Below are 17,039 nucleotides of genomic sequence, written 5' to 3' on the forward strand. Positions count from 1 at the left end.
ACGCTAATGATCCTCTGTGGCCAAATCATGCTTTCTGGTGTAGTAGCCTATTTTAAATTATTTTATTTGTTTCTGTATAGACAGGAGTAGGCTAATTAGGCTATACAATTTTGGCAATTTTAATTCAATTTACTTTAGGGGAAACTTAGCCTATGGGGGACAGTGATCCCTCAAACAACTGAACGTTATCGTGATAGATTTGGTATAAAGCATGTTTTTTTCATCTGTGGACAGACTTGAAATACAAGACAAAAAAACAAAAAAAAAAAAACAGAGGAAAGATGCAACAGACTAGGTGTGAAAGATGCAACAGACTAGGTGTGAAAGATGCAGCAGTAGAGTCAGCCTATTATAGCCACAAACTAACTGGCCGGAAATCCACAAACCTCACCTCACCTATTGCACGTCACTGTCAACATCTTTTGCCAAACTGTTCTGTACATAAAGCTATTGTTCTGCTAAAGAGATCATGAGCAGTCATTCACCTGCTATCCATCATATCTATCATCAGTATTCATATTATTCATAGTGATCTGAGGGTGCTTGCTTACTATATCAGATGGAGGCAAGGTTTAGAAAACAAATTACTCAGAAGAACACAACATTTTATTTGTGGAGCAATCTCTCAATTCATTTACGTTTGTTGATAACACTTGTCCACAGAAACTTCATTACCCATGAATCACACAAATGTCGCTTGGATCCTTACGTAGACGTCACATGATAAGGAATTCAACATGGAGGACATTGGAGTAACTGTTGAAAAAATTCAGGTATGATTCATTTTGACCGTGTACATTTTCACGCCGTTTCACCGTTGTTTTTGATTATACAAAGCTTTAAAAAGTATAGACAACTTAAAACGTACTATCTTTAGTCTAAAGTCTTCTTTGAATATATTTAAATCGTACGTCATCCAACTAAACGTGCCAATTCATTCACGGCACTGTAAATGCTCTGTCATGTAAGCTAACATGCTATCGCAACTGGCAAGCTAGGCAACTTTAGCTAGTTAGCTAAACGTTTGTATTTTGGTGTGGCTACGTAGCTATTTATATTGTGGGGGTAGTATTGGTGCGCTTCAAGCTACAACGTTAACAAAATAAGTAAACGGCCGGCAGGTAAGGTTAGATAGCGAAGTTAGGTAACAAGTCAGAAAACAACCGAATGTAACGTTAGCGAGCTAGCTAAGTAGCTAGCGCGATAAATTAAATTGCATATGACTGAGCCTAATGTTGAATGACTTATTAATTATTAGCCAAGACACCAACCGCAGTAACGTACTTATTATCTGTTACGGAACAGCACTGAAACAATCGTGGATTGAAATGTCTTCCAATCCGCGTCTCTCACATTTTCTGTCGGTCATCATTCACCCAGCATTAGGCAAGTAAATTAACAAGCTAGCTAGCTAGCTAGCTAGCTAGCTAGCTAGTTAGCAACACAACAAACAGTTAGCTAACGTTAGTAGTTAACATTAGCTATAGAGTTTTCACAGATTTTGGGGTATGCTCTCAACGTAGAATTTGTGTAAATGTTTGTGTTGTCTTGTGTCTACACAGGACGAAGTGCCTGCCATGCTGAACTCACGACCCCAGACGGGGCTTTCTTTCCTGGCCCCAGAACCAGAAGATCTTGAAGACCTTTACAGCAGATACAAGGTCTGTACTGTGAACAGCTTCTGTTTGTCTGTGCTTGACTGTTGAGATCTATTTCTTTCAGCACCAGGAAAAGCAATTTGAATCATACAGGCCCTTTCTGTGATTTCTTAATCACTGTAAAGATGTTAACTATTACGGCGCCTAGAGAAAGTATTCACACCCCTGGACTATTTCCACATTTTGTTGTTACACCCTGAATTTTAATGGATTTTTTTTGGTCTCTGGCCTACACCCAATACCTCAGAATGTCAAAGTGGAATGATATTTTTCTATTTTTTTAAACAAATTAATTAAAAATGAAATGCCGAAATGTATTGAGTCAAGTATTCAACCCCTTTGTATGGCAAGCCTAAATAAGCTCTGAAGTAAAAATGTGCTTAATAAGTTGCATGGACTCACTCTCTGTGCAATAATAGTGTTTAACATTAATTCTGAATGACTACCTCCTCTCTGTACGCCACACACAATTATCTGTAAGGTCCCTCAGTTGAACAGTGAATTTCAAACACAGATTCAACCACAAAGACCAGGGAGAATTTACAATGACTTGCACAGAAGGGCTCATATTGGCAGATTTTTTTAATTTTTTTTTTTTTAAACAAACATTGAAAACTGACTTTTTTTAAAAAGCGGACATTGAATACCCCTTTGAGCATGGTGAAGTTATTAATTACACTTTTGATGGTGCATCAATACACCGAGCGACTACGAAAAGTTACAGGCGTCCTTCCTGGTACAATATATTTTCCACCAGACACTGGGAGATGAATTAAACTTTCAGCAGGACAATAACCTAAAACACAAGGCCAAATCTACACTGGAGTTGCTTACCGAGAAGACGGTGAATGTTCCTTAGTGGCAGTTAGTTTTGACTTAAATATATGGCAAGACTTAAACTGTTGTCTAGCAATGATTTGACAGAGTTTAAAGAATAAAAAAAATTGGCCAAATCTGGAAAATGGGTAGGAGCAAGCCCATGTAATGCTTTGTAGGTTAGCAGTAAAACCTTGAAATCAGCCCTAGCCACAACAGTAAGCCATTGTAGGGAGGCTAGCACTAGAGTAATATGATCACTATGATTCATCAATAAACATTCATTCTCCATGACACCATTCCCAATCTCCCCTTTACTATTGTAGAAGCTGCAGCAGGAGCTGGAGTTTCTTGAGGTGCAGGAGGAATACATCAAAGATGAACAGAAGAACCTGAAGAAGGAGTTCCTCCACGCCCAGGAGGAGGTGAAGAGGATACAGAGTATCCCCCTCGTCATCGGCCAGTTCCTGGAGGCTGTGGACCAAAACACAGCCATCGTGGGCTCCACCACAGGTACAGTATTTTTACACTTTTGTCTGTCCTCACATAGATTGTGTAGGTAAGCCTCTGGTTGTTGGATCCAGAGACTGGAGACTTGAATCCGAGTCGATATCGGTCCGATTATTGGCCCTTTTCTATCGGCTTTGCTGATTGTCCCTCTGCCTAGCAATTCTGCTGCTATGCCAGCCGCCACTCACAACCTGAGCCACGAGCACTGCACAATGCTGATGAATGTCTAGCTGGGAAAATCAGCAGCAAGCTAGCTCATTCTCCAACAGAAAGGTGCAGTATTGAGAAACGGATGAATTGACAGTGAACAAAATTGCAGATGCACTTCCCTTATACGGTTAGTTGACAGTTTGTGCAGAAATTCTTTGGTTGTGTAAGCCCACAGTTTCATCAGCTATTCGGTTGGCTGGTCTCAGACAATCCCGCAGGTGAAGGAGGTCCTAGGCTGGCATGGTTACACGGGGTCTGCGGTTGTGACGCCGGTTAGACATACTGCCAAATTCTCAAAAATGACATTCAATGTGGCTTATGGTTGAGAAATTAACATTAAATTATCTGGAAACAGCTCTTGTGGACATTCCTGCAGTCAGCATGCCAATTGCCCGTTCCCTCAACTTGAGACATCTGTGACATTGTGTTGTGACAAAACTGCACATTTTAGTGGCCTTTTATTGTCCCCAGCACAAGGTGAACCTGTGTAATGATCATGCTGTTTAATCCGCTTCTTGTTATGCCACACCTGTCAAGTAGATGGATTTATCTTGGCAAAAGGTAAATGCTCACTAACAGGGATATAAACAAATTTGTGCATACATTTGAGAGAAATAACTTTGTGCATATGGAACATTTCTGGGATCTTTTATTTCATCTCATGAAACATGGAACCAACACTTTACATGTTGCGTTTTATATTTTGTTCATTGTATTTATTGTAGTAGCAGTAAACAGCAAGTGATATGAGCGATGGAGAGATGTGAAAGGGAGCGAAGTTGCAGCCTTGCTCTATCCAAATGTAGAAGTAGAATCAAGTTCTAACCTGCCCATTTCTTGACAGATAGCTGGAATAGCCAATTGAGATGTTTCAAATTTTGTCCTTGCAGCTGAGTTGTTGAGAGAACATTTTCTCCCGGTACCGGAAAATAACATAAAATACTAGTTTCGTAAACATCCTTGTTCACAAATCATAACGTTACGTTGGACTCATTTGTGTTAAATAGATATTTTATATTCTCAAACGAACAGCAGTGCCTATATGATGTCATTCCATACAGGTGTGACATACTGGAGTGATGCTCCTGTGTAAATGTTGTTGATTAGTTGGCTAATATACTGTTAGTCCAAAATGAAGGACTAACAGATTGTCATCTGTAGCGCCATAGACTCCATTGATCAGCAAAAACAAGCTCAATAACTCAATGCATGCACACACTCCTATTGAATATGGATTCATCTGTATTGTGAGTATGCCTATGACATCTTAATTTACCCAGTTTATCAAGATATTTACCATTCAAATAAAGTGACCATTGTTATTTAGTTTGGTAATAACTAAGTCAAATGTATTGTTCGGTTTAATATTGATGCGTTATTGCATACATGGCTGTCTTTGGGAAATGTTATGTTGTATATCTGCCTAAAATATCGGACAACTTTGACCCCTAAAAAATCCATATCGGTCATTCTCTAATAGCCACACACCATAAGCACCTATATTTTACACAGTAACACCAATGCCTGCTGAACATTTGCCTCTAATATTCACTAATGACATTTCCCCCTCTCTTTCCCTGTGCCACCGTCTTTCTCTGCTTCTCTCGTTGTCCACCCCCTTCTCCGTCTCTGTCCACCCCCTTCTCCGTCTCTGTCCACCCCCTTCTCCGTCTCTGTCCACCCCCTTCTCCGTCTCTGTCCACCCCCTTCTCCGTCTCTGTCCACCCCCTTCTCCGTCTCTGCCCACCCCCTTCTCCGTCTCTGCCCACCCCCTTCTCCGTCTCTGTCCACCCCCTTCTCCCTCTCTGTCCACCCCCTTCTCCCTCTCTGTCCACCCCCTTCTCCCTCTCTGTCCACCCCCCTTTCTCCTTGACTCAGGCTCAAACTACTATGTGCGTATCCTAAGCACCATCGACAGAGAGCTGCTGAAGCCCAATGCGTCGGTGGCCCTGCACAAGCACAGCAATGCCCTGGTGGACGTGCTCCCCCCAGAGGCTGACAGCAGCATCATGATGCTCACATCAGGTACACATACACACTATTCTACCCCCTGGTATGCCTATCCCTTTTGTAATATGAGTCAAAGATGTATAAGGTTTTCAAAGTAGCAAAAAAATAAAACATCAATTACAATTCCCTAAAAGGCTTTTGTACATTCATTGACGAGTTACCTATGCCCCTATAGAAGTTATATTCAAGAATAAAGCTAATCATTTATTTTTTATTGTGATTCATATGACTGTACCCTAGTAAAATGTCTTTCAGAATAACACTAAGTGTTTAAAAAAAAAAAAAACTTTTTTTCATAATCACAACATTTCTGCTTCGCCTGGCAGAAATATAACTATAGCTGAGTCAACAAAACAAAGTTATTGTATTTTAATATTAAATACTGGTGTTAGACTGTATGACAATATTTTGTTACCCTGAACACATCGCTACGGCCCACAAATATTGATTAAATGTGATTCCTTCAGCAATAATTTAAGTTATAAAACTGCATAAAAAGACAGGATAAGATGTTTAAAATGTCCAGGCTAGTTGAACTTAGATCGCTTCCATACTAGAGAGAGAGAAATGACCCATACGCCACACACATAAAGAACATGGGCTTTACTATGCAGCATAGTTTAATTGGCACATAAGGTACAGTTTAATTGGTTTAATTTAGGGTTAAATCAGCATTGAATATTTCAAACAAAGCATTAATTAGAAAACATTCCATAAACATTGTGCAAAAAACAGTTTTGCTTAATTTTTCCCCTCTTTTTTTGAGCATCAGATTTTGTAATTGTATGGATCAGTGGATGATCAGGCTTGACATCCTTCTCTGATAGCTGGAAAATGTAATAGTTATGACACTGGCACAGAATAAGATTAACATCCATTAAATGTTATTAGTAGTCTATTAATGGTAGGCTATACAATGATGACACTTAATCAAAGTTTAAAAGTTAAATCAACTCCCCCTCCCTTTCTCTCTCAAACATGTTTTATTATTTCATTGCTAATGTTAATAATAATCACTTTACTATAATTTGAGCCTGTGGCAAAACTTTACATTGTGTTAATTTGCATTATTACATGATTATTACATTAATGTTTTCATTATACATTGTTACACTATAACTGGTACATTTCTCTTCAATGCAGGTACATAAATGCAATTTCGAGATGACTCCAGACATAGCTACATAAAATGGCCATCAAACTACTTCATTCAAACTTGTACAGTCTCGATTTATCATAAAGTTCCCCAAATGTGAAGCAGCCATTAACTAATATAATTCATAATTCATTTTTTATCCATAATTATGTGTGTAATATTATATTACTAATATAATCCATCAGTTATACCTTATTAACATTGCAATTAAACATTAACTACAGTGTAATAGTGCAACTTAATGTTAAGTGTTATCCACCCAGCTTTATATCCTATTCTGTTGCTGACGATAGCATGGAAACAATACCTTGCTTTTTTTCTGGCTAGTCTTTCTGGATCTGCGCTAATCTTTTGTCTGTGCCGTGCAGCCCTCTCCTTATTAGATAATGGCATCTATGCCTTGAAATGCCTTAATGCCATACAATTGTTTAAAATTATATTCAGTATTCATACAAGTAAATATGAATTGCATAATTAAATGTTGTTAACTAGTGAAAACATGGGATAACAAAGCTACTGTCATTCAGCATAACAAGTGATATAACATGAAACTCTTGTTGTGCTGAAGGACAAAAGCGTGATACTGAAGGACAGATTTCATACAAACATATTTAACAGGCAGTTCTTTGGCAACCTATATAAATTAATGACCTTAACCTATAAAGATTATCCTTACTTTTTATATTTAATATAGCTTTTTATAAAATAACATTAAAAGTACGTTTTCTGTGTTGTACTGAAGGGCATGCGTTTTTGTTAAAGGTTACTAGAGGGTGAAAAGGTGAAATCATAAAATAATTCAGCGATTTACTCACCTCATCACATTGATAGAGTGTCTTTGTGATGCCACACAATTACCATCATGTTATATGTTTTAAAATGGCTTTTTGCTTTTGTTCTAGTTTATGACATTGATGAAGTGCAAATGTCCGGACAAAAGTTATTCTCGGTTTAAAATATTTTTTAGATACAGTATTGTCGCCCATTATTCTATATATTGTTGCAAACACTAACAGAGTTATGCCATGGGTGTTCATTTATATTTTTTTAGTATGAATTTCTACATTTTAAAAACACATTTTTCAAATTTTAACCTGGATAGTTACACTGAAGGACACTTTAGAGCTCAATAACTCCCTTATTGTAATAGTTTGCAACACAAATATTTCTGGATGAAAAGAAGGGTAAGAGTGATTTAATATTATATTGATCAATATATTTTTATGTTAAATGAATGGCTTTCGGACACCAAATTTACACGTCTTTAACCCATATATATTGCACAGTTGTGAGTGGAAAAAACATGCATTCATGCGTGCTTACATACATTGCATGCATATTCCATTCATTGATACCTTATCACTTGTAGTGCAGCTCCTCTCCTCTTATGTTATATGCGTTATTTTCCTGTATCTCTCCTTGCAGACCAAAAGCCGGATGTGATGTATGCTGACATCGGAGGGATGGATATCCAGAAGCAGGAAGTGAGGGAAGCAGTGGAGCTTCCACTCACACACTTTGAACTCTACAAACAGATTGGCATTGACCCGCCCAGGGGGGTTCTGATGTATGGGCCTCCTGGCTGTGGGAAGACCATGCTGGCCAAGGCTGTGGCTCACCACACTACAGGTAGGCCATTCACCATGTTCACCATAGGATGCGCTGGTGCTAACATGATTAGGCTATGTTGTCATTTTTTTGTAGCAAATAATTGTCATGTTACCATATCAGTATTTGGTTATTGACCAATGCATTTGATTTGATATCTTGGTCTCTTTCTCTGTCGCTTTCTCTCTCTCAGCGGCGTTCATCCGTGTGGTAGGCTCTGAGTTTGTGCAGAAGTACCTGGGTGAGGGCCCCCGCATGGTGCGTGACGTCTTCCGGCTGGCCAAGGAAAACGCCCCCGCCATCATCTTCATTGATGAGATCGATGCCATCGCTACCAAGCGTTTTGACGCACAGACTGGAGGTATGAGCCATTGTGTAGGTTTTTAGAATCAGCTGCACAGAATAGGCTATGGAATGGACTGGTCATTGGCTAATCACTAGCATTGCACATAGCAACCAAATCCAATAAGACAAGTAAAATAGAGAAGATTTACAGATTGGCATTTCTGATATCAAATGTTTTTACCTGTGTTCTTCAGGGTTCTCAATATGCTTAAAGTACTGACATTCAAGTACTGGAATACCTTGAAAATCTGACGTTTTCTCAAGTTGGTACTTAAATGAAAATGAGAGGAGAGGGCCTCCTGAGTAGCGCACAACCGCCCGTGATCGGGAGTCCCAATAGGGCTGCACACAATTGTCCCAGCGTTGTCTGGATTAGGGGAGGGTTTGACAGGGGGGGCTTTACTTGTCTCATCGCGCTCTAGTGACTCCTTGTGGCCGGCTGGGTTACTGCAGGCTGACCTCGGGAGTCAGTTGAACGGTATATCGTCTGACACATTGGTGCAGCTGGGTTAAGCGGGCAGGTGTTAAGAAGCGCAGTTTAGCGGGTTATGTTTCTGAGGACGCATGACTCGACCTTCGTCTCCCGAGCCCGTTGGGGATCAAAATTTGGGAGAAAAGGGGGGTTAAAAAATATATATTGATAGGAGAGGAGAACAGATAATGATCAAATGTGTTTATGAAAAATATTTGTGTCTTGACAATAATTTCCAGGCAGACTACAGAGTTTTATTTCCTCATGTGTTTCACGCTTGGTTGCCAGGGGAGCTTCCTCATTCCATACACACTGCCAATTATCCAGGCAGGTACTGAACTACAGCCATCACTTCGATGGCTAAAATGCAGGGAAAATGTTGATTCAAATCCTGCCTTTTGTGCATATGGAACATTTCTGGGATCTTTTATTTCAGCTAATGGGACCAGCACTTTTATATTGCGTTTTATATTTTTGTTCACATTTTTATACCACTACATTACTGGACCCAACCAACCGACACCATGTAAGTCGCAAAAAATGCGTCAGACTTTGACATTGCGAGCACGGGTAAATCGACCCTGAAGAGCCACATGAAGGTGGAAAGTCACAACGCTGCATCTTGTGCTGGTGCCAGTTCTACGTTGTGTGACTTTTTCTCTGCTACAACCTCTAGAGCTTTTTTTGCCAATCACCTCATTCACAGGGACCACGCGATATTCCGCTTTATCAAGTGGCATCCGTGCTCCTGCCATTCTAGTGGCCGTTTACGTGCCGTTTTTCTGACACAGCCCACCCGCCCTGCGACACTAAAGCTGCCAGTCAGAAGCAGGACGCTTTTTCGTAGCTATTAACTAGTAGAATGGCTCAATTAAAAACATTCATTATGGGCCTCCCGGGTGGCGCAGTGGTCTAAGGCAATGCATCGCAGTTTAGCTGTGCCACCGGGGAGAATCTGGGTTCGAGCCCAGGCTCTGTTGCAGCCGGCCGCGACTGGGAGGTCCATGGAGCGACGCACAATTGGCCATCCGCAGGAGTCGCTAGTGCGCAATGAGACAAGGATATCCCTTCCTAACCTGGATGACGCTGGGCCAATTGTGCGTCGCCCCAAGGACCTCCCAGTCGCGGCCGGCTGCAACAGAGCACTGCGCCCGGCCCGTCACGGGTGCACGCTGACCAGGTGTTTTCTCCGACACATTGGCTGGCTTCCGGGTTGGATGTGCGTTGTGTCAAGAAGCAAGTTGGGTTGTGTTTCGGAGGACGCATGGCTCTCGACCTTCGTCTCTCCCGAGTCCGTACGGGAATTTCAGTGATGAGACAAGACTGTAAATACTACCAATTGGAAACCACGAACTTGGGGAGGAAAAGGGGGTAAAAAACAAAAATTATAATAATTTTTCATTAAGCTGGAAGTTTAATGAAATTGCGAATGTCACCAGTAGACATCTCCCAACACTGCTCATCACTACTCATATTACAAAATCATCAGTACTGACTTATGTATGTAGTGAAACAATGTTTTTGAGTAGAGCTTGTAAGGTAGCCAAGTAGTTTTTTTTAGTTTGTGGTGATATATTGCCATCCGGTGGCGACTACGAACAATTGCGTAATATGATCTATTACAAATTATTGGTCCTTAACAATAAATATTAGTGCTTGGAAAAAGTACTTGAAAGTCCTTGAATTTGACTTGCTACTGTCTGTACGAACTCTGGATCTCACATTTTAGCTGTTTACATTGTAGTTTTTCAATCAAACAATGTTCAAATCAGCCTCAACTAAGCAGTTGGAACATGTTTCTGTGAAGGCCCCCTAGTTGCTGTGAGTGTTGGCTAGGCTATGGTTTCTCCTTGGCCCAGATGGAGACAAAAGACCCATGGTCTGTCAGCTTATCTAGAGCATTGGGGAAATAAATAACATTCACATTTTTTGTGTGGCCAAGTGATTTGTTTTGACTACCACCACCATAGAGTTGGATAAGGTTAAGGACAGGGTAGTTGCAGTTAACATCAGGTTAGAGTTGGGAATCGGAAGTTGCCCACAAAACAGAACTACCTGTAAAGATTTCAGTAAATGTCATTGTTTAAAGCATCCAGGTGAACAGATTCACACACATCCACAATAGAGACAAACTTGGTTGTGGACTTTATAATTTTGAATGGGATTGATTATTAGGATTGAAAATAAGACCAAGCAGTTATTGGTGTGGTTGAACCCTGACATTGGTAATCCCTCATTGTATTCTCTCCTTCCCAAACAGCTGACAGGGAGGTGCAGAGGATTCTGCTGGAGCTTCTCAACCAAATGGACGGCTTTGACCAGACCGTCAACGTCAAGGTGAGCAAAGTGTGAGAGCGCTATGGTCTTTGCCTCTGTGACATATTGTCTCCAGGGCTTATTGTATGTTGTAGTCCCATTAATGCAGCTAACCTGTAACTTTGTGTGTCACATTGAGAATATGTTTAAAAAAATATATGTCTGACCCACCTTTTTGTTCTCTTGTCAGGTGATCATGGCCACCAACAGGGCCGACACCCTGGACCCCGCCCTCCTGCGTCCGGGACGTCTGGACAGAAAGATTGAGTTCCCCCTACCTGACCGCCGACAGAAACGCCTGGTCTTCTCCACCATCACCAGCAAGATGAACCTCTCTGAGGAGGTGGACCTGGAGGACTGTATCCTTATTATGCCCAACTTACAGCAGTCTCTCATAACGTGTGTGTTAATGGGTGCAGGTGTGTATTGTACTAGCAACATCATGCAATCTTTTCCTGCTCAGAACAAATTCTGTGTCCAGTTCATTGAGTGTGCTTGTAAGTTTTCATTAAATATTTACCTCCTTGATTACCCTTCTGATCTGGAACAATAGTCTCATGAAAGGTCATATGAACCATGACTTTAGTACTCTAACTGATTCCCGCCTTTGTAAAGTAATGCACTTCCCCATACCTTTCTTTGGTTGCTAAGTAACCGAAAGAACTCTACATTGTTCAGTGTCATTTGTGTTTGCGGTTGTCCTTAACCAGTGTGTAGATGTGGCCAGACCAGACAAGATCTCCGGAGCAGACATCAACTCTATCTGCCAGGAGGTGAGTGGGACCCCGTGCTGTTGGGAGGAATTCTTCCATGGGGGGTCAAACTACTCCAAAAGACTCTGTCAAAGAGTCACAAGTTATTGCGTTTGCTAACTCTAGTTCCAAAGAGAACTAAATATCACCTGTTGTCGGTGTGAGAACTGGAAACACTCTTTTAAATGTGTTATAATTCTTTCATTCCTCTCATTCAGGCTGGCATGCTGGCTGTCCGTGAAAATAGGTACATTGTCCTGGCCAAGGACTTTGAGAAGGCCTACAAGACAGTTATCAAGAAGGATGAGCAGGAGCATGAGTTCTACAAGTAGAAAGTAACCCCCCCCCCCCTCCCCTCTCTAAAAAAATAAATAAAAAGGCATTCACACAATTTTGTGTGATTTTATGTGTGTTTGTCTACTACTGTGTCCATTTGTGGTTTCAGACTGACTAACACACACATAGTGAATGGACTGTGTCTTTATGTTTTACTTGACTGTAGCTTGTATAATGGCCGAGAGTTTGTACCTGTAATGTACTCACTGATTAAACAGTACTCTAAAAAATATTAAAGAAGTTTTCCATAAAAATGTAAGAAAAGTATGCATAGTTGGTCTTTATTGTTCATGTGGACTGAAATATACTGGTTTAAAGTCTAGTGATGTAACAAGACAAACACACTAACATGCCAAGGGTCATCTGCAGTGGTAGCCATACATTTGATAGATAAAGTGACTGTTGGTCATAGCCTCTGACTAGGAACAGAGCGCCAAGAATAGTCTAGGCACCACTGATGCGGGGTCCTCCGTTAGAGGGGACATGGCGGCTTCTTTCCCTCTCTGTGTCTGCCCATGATTCAAAGCAGTTCAGCCTCAGGTTGAAGTTCAGCCTAACACCACAAGGGGAGAAAGACTTTCTGTTGGTCAAGCTCTCTGGAGATAGACATTAACTATTAAGGGCAAGATTGTGGTTTAGAAAGTAAAAGGCCCCTCATATAGTATATCAATTGGAATAGTACCCACTTGTGTCCTAATGGGAAACATGGGCAGGTGGTCAGTGACTGGGTCAAGGTAGTTGGTGTAGAGGTCAATGGTTACAGACTCCAGGTCCTGTGACATCTTGGCGAAGATTGGTCCCAGGTCATGGTTTGGTAGCATCAGTTGCGGTTCTAGCTGGTATGGCTCACTGGGCGAACCCCCCCCCCCCCCCTCCCCTTCAGCGCCAAAGGATTTGATGAGCTTCAGCTTTGAAAAGCTCCTCTACTTCAGCTACGGTCACTGAAAGAATAAGACAAAAATTCTGAGAGCAGTCCACAAATTTGGGTACATTTCTAAGAGATCTCTTTCGTATATAAATATCAGCAGCTCAAGCAGGGTCATTGTCTAAGATGTCAAATTCTTCAGTTCCTGTGCAAGCTCTCTGCCATCCAAGTTTGAGTGTTCTTTATAGTGCAGTGTCATACTAAGGGCCTCGTTGTTCTGTCAGCTCCTCATTTGAGAGACTTTGGAAGGTTGACAGCACTCAACTTATCTCCCACATTTTCCAATGTGGAAAATCTTTCCTGAAGGGCTGAGGTTGCAGCATCAACAACGACATTGAAAAATGTCACCTCCAGCTTCTTCAGATCATCACTCAAAGGCTCATCAAATGATTTGTATGAGAAGTGCTCAGACTTTTTTGTTGTAGAACGGCCTCTACATTCATAGCCTTGCAAATATCCTTGGCTGATGTTTGTGCAGTCATAAAGCCTGTTGCCCTGTAGTTGCTGAGACCTCTCTTTCTGAGAAGACTGACTGCACCATGCATACTGGGAGACTACATAATCTGGCTCAAGATGTCACACCACTGTACAGATGCTGAAGCGGTATGATCCCACCTCTGGCAAGGACTGGGCCTCAATCTTTATCACAGGGTCTTTGGTTTGATCCCTCAACTCAATCAGTGACTCTCACCGCTGCTGCCTACCTCAGTGGCTCGACACACTGAACTTTACACTCCCACGGCCTCCCGAGTGGTTCAGTGGTCTATGGCAGTGCTAGCTGTGCCACTAGAGAACCTGGTTCGAGTCCATGCTCTGTCGCAGCCGGCAGCGACTCGGAGACCCATGGGGCGGCGCACAATTGGCCCGGCGTCGTCCGGGTTAGGGGAGGGTTTGCCCGGCAGGGATGTTCCTGTCCCATCGCGCACTAACGACTCCTGTGGCGGACCGGTCGCAATGCACGATGACACGGACGCAAGGTGTACGGTGTTTCCTCCAACACATTGGTGCTTCCGGGTTAAGCAGGCGTTGTCAAGAAGCAGTGCGGCTTGGCTGGGTTGTGTTTCGGAGGACGCACAGCTCTCGACCTTCGCCTCTCCTGAGTCCGTACGGGAGTTGTAGCGATGGGACAGGACTGTAACTATAAATTGGATACCATGAAAAAGGGGTAATATCTTTTTTGTCTCAGTCCACATCTTCAAAGTGATGTCCACATGTTTTTTCAACATTGCTGTGTTGAGGCTGAGAACAAGCTGTACAGTTTGTGTAAGATGCCAAAGTAACCTGTGGCATCAGCCACAACCAGGTTCAATGTGTGAGGCCCACATGGCACAAATAGAGCTCTTGGATTCATTTCCAGGAGTCTGGCTTGGACACCTTTGTTTTTGCCTCTCATGTTGGCCCCATTATCATGAGTGTCCTCTGAATTTTTAGCTCGTCTTTTGAGAATCAGGGATGTCAAATATTGACCCGTGGACTTGTCTGCCTCTCAAAACCCCGTAAAATGTTGCTTTATGTGGGGCTCCTTCTTCAGTGACAATTATAATCACAACTGACAACTGTTCAGTGTGGCTGACGTCTGAGGTGCATTCTAGAATGATAGAGAAGAATTTTGCCAACTTGATGTCACTCACCATTATTAAAATGACCTTGCTGCTCAACAAATCAATGAGTTCATTCTGTATTTGGTGGCCAAGGTCCCTTTTTGGACACGGTTAAGGTGCTCTTTCATGACTGGATCAAATTGTGCCATCACCTCAACCTCTTTGAGGAAATTTCCATTTGATGGAGAGTACAGTGTTTAGTGACAGATTTCTAATTGCCAGAGACTGCACAATAGCAGTCAGATGTGTCAACACCTCTCTATCTTATCCTCTCAGCCTCCATAAGTGCCATCTCATGCTTAGAATTTGTTTACCCTTTTTTTTTAGCCTCGCCGGTTCTTTCCATGTTTTCATGCAGTTTTGGTGTTCTGGACTGCTGTCGTGTGAAGTCAGCAAAGAACTTGTATGTTGTCAGTCCTGAGTTTGCTAAAGTAATTATATTCTTAGAAAAGAGTATCAAATCAAATTTTATTTGTCACATACACATGGTTAGCAGATGTTAATGCAAGTGTAGCGAAATGCTTGTGCTTCTAGTTCCGACAATGCAGTAATAACCAACGAGTAATCTAGCCTAACCATTCCACAACTACTACCTTATGCACACAAGTGTAAAGGGATATAGAATATGTACATAAAGATATATGAATGAGTGATGGTACAGAACGGCATAGGCAAGATGCAGTAGATGGTATCGACTACAGTATATACATATGAGATGAGTAATGTAGGGTATGTAAACGTAAAAGTGGCATAGTTTAAAGTGGCGAGTGATACATGTATTACATAAAGATGGCAAGATGCAGTAGATGATATAGAGTACAGTATATACATATGAGATGAGTAATGTAGAGTATGTAACATTATATTAAGTGACATTGTTTAAAGTGGCTAGTGATACATTTTTTACATCAATTTCCATTATTAAAGTGAGCTGGAGTTGAGTCAGTATGTTGGCAGCAGCCACTCAATGTTAGTGCTGGCTGTTTAACAGTCTGATGGCCTTGAGATAGAAGCTGTTTTTCAGTCTCTCGGTCCCTGCTTTGATGAGTTTGCAGCAGAAGCGGCTGTTGTTTCTTTCAGAATACACCAACCAACTTCTAGGGATTTTTTTCACCACTCACCAAGGTCTTCCTGAAATACTGGTGGTGGCAACTTCTTCCATCATTCTCATTCCTTGGGAAAACAAAGTGAGGTGGTACCTCACTTGGTCCTCTGCAAACTAGTTGTGTCTGAATTCTGTCAGTCAGAACTGAAGGCCAGTCAGCAGGGTCTGTAGACAGTGGTTCATCCTCAGCCGCAGGGTTTGGTGGGAATGCTGCTATAGGCATTTCTAATGGAGAGCACATGGGCATTAGTTTACACACATTATTCACAGAATTTATAGTGGTGGAACATCCCACATACTTACCCAGTAATAATAAAATCATTGTTACCTACAATATGGAAACGTAAAACTTTGCAAAAGGGAAATGATGTGTTTTGTTTATGTTATGCAGGGATGCACACATAAACACATGTGCATGTACCCACACACACATGCGCATGTTCACAAACATACCTGAAGAATCCTGGTGGGGAGACGTGGAAGCAAATGGGTCTTCATCCTCAGGCTCAGACAACATTTGTGAAGACACCTGTGTGGCTGAGGAGGTAGATGGCTCCTCATCCTCAGGCTCTGAGATCATTTCTGAATAGGCCTGTGTGGCAGAGGAGGTAGATGGCTCCTCACCCTGGCTAGTGCCAGAGGGTGCTCCCCCTAATTGCATTAGTACTGTACAAAGTTAAGAGGTGTGCTGTTTGATAGATTCCCCCGCTCCCCCTACCCCGGGCTTCCAGTTGGTAGACCTGAGGTCAACCTACCCCCGCCCCCTCCCCATCTTGTACTTATGTGTGGAAGACCTTCCCAGGCAGTAGCCTGCCTAGCTCACAAACTAGAATCAGGGCGCTCTCTCCGACAAGGTTAATTGACCCACAGTGACATGAAATCATTGACTTGATGTGCAAATGTCACCATTCCAAAAAAAATTGTGCGGGCGCCCCGTGCATCCCCTGGCAAGATGAGCGCCCAGGGCGGCAGCCCATGTCGCCCATACCTAAATCCGCCACTGGGTAGCATTCTTTGACCAGGGCAGAGACTGCACCACATTGCTGACACTACAGCATCCAAGGTGGACTGGGGCTTCCAGGAGTGGAACTGAGGAAGAGGTGGAAGCTTGGACATTCTGAAGAAAGGTTTGGACAACCAAATTCAAATGTGTGTGTGATCACTAACGGCCATAACTATTTGTTCATAACTACAGTTTCAGAGGATCAATCCATCACCT

General features: G+C 42.0%; 1 protein-coding gene across 1 annotated transcript; it reads left to right on the forward strand.

The window, feature by feature from the left end:
- Positions 1-685: 685 nt before the first annotated feature.
- Positions 686-12,453, forward strand: LOC139393153 (26S proteasome regulatory subunit 6B). Its single transcript, XM_071141544.1, has 10 exons — positions 686-773; positions 1,563-1,661; positions 2,801-2,987; positions 5,073-5,219; positions 7,786-7,989; positions 8,162-8,329; positions 11,046-11,122; positions 11,292-11,460; positions 11,819-11,874; positions 12,072-12,453. Exons 1-10 carry the CDS (start codon positions 738-740, stop codon positions 12,183-12,185), a joined length of 1,257 nt encoding a protein of 418 aa, XP_070997645.1. The 5' UTR covers positions 686-737; the 3' UTR covers positions 12,186-12,453.
- Positions 12,454-17,039: the final 4,586 nt, after the last annotated feature.

Source organism: Oncorhynchus clarkii, chromosome 3 (genome assembly GCF_045791955.1).
Source record: "Oncorhynchus clarkii lewisi isolate Uvic-CL-2024 chromosome 3, UVic_Ocla_1.0, whole genome shotgun sequence".
NCBI lineage: Eukaryota > Metazoa > Chordata > Actinopteri > Salmoniformes > Salmonidae > Oncorhynchus > Oncorhynchus clarkii.

Bases quoted from the DNA above. Each gene is read 5' to 3' on its own strand.
- LOC139393153 (XM_071141544.1), top strand. From the start codon at position 738: ATGGAGGACATTGGAGTAACTGTTGAAAAAATTCAG. The intron at 2,988-5,072 runs GTACAGTATTTT...TCCTTGACTCAG, and splicing joins CATCGTGGGCTCCACCACAG to GCTCAAACTACTATGTGCGT. The intron at 7,990-8,161 runs GTAGGCCATTCA...TCTCTCTCTCAG, and splicing joins TGTGGCTCACCACACTACAG to CGGCGTTCATCCGTGTGGTA.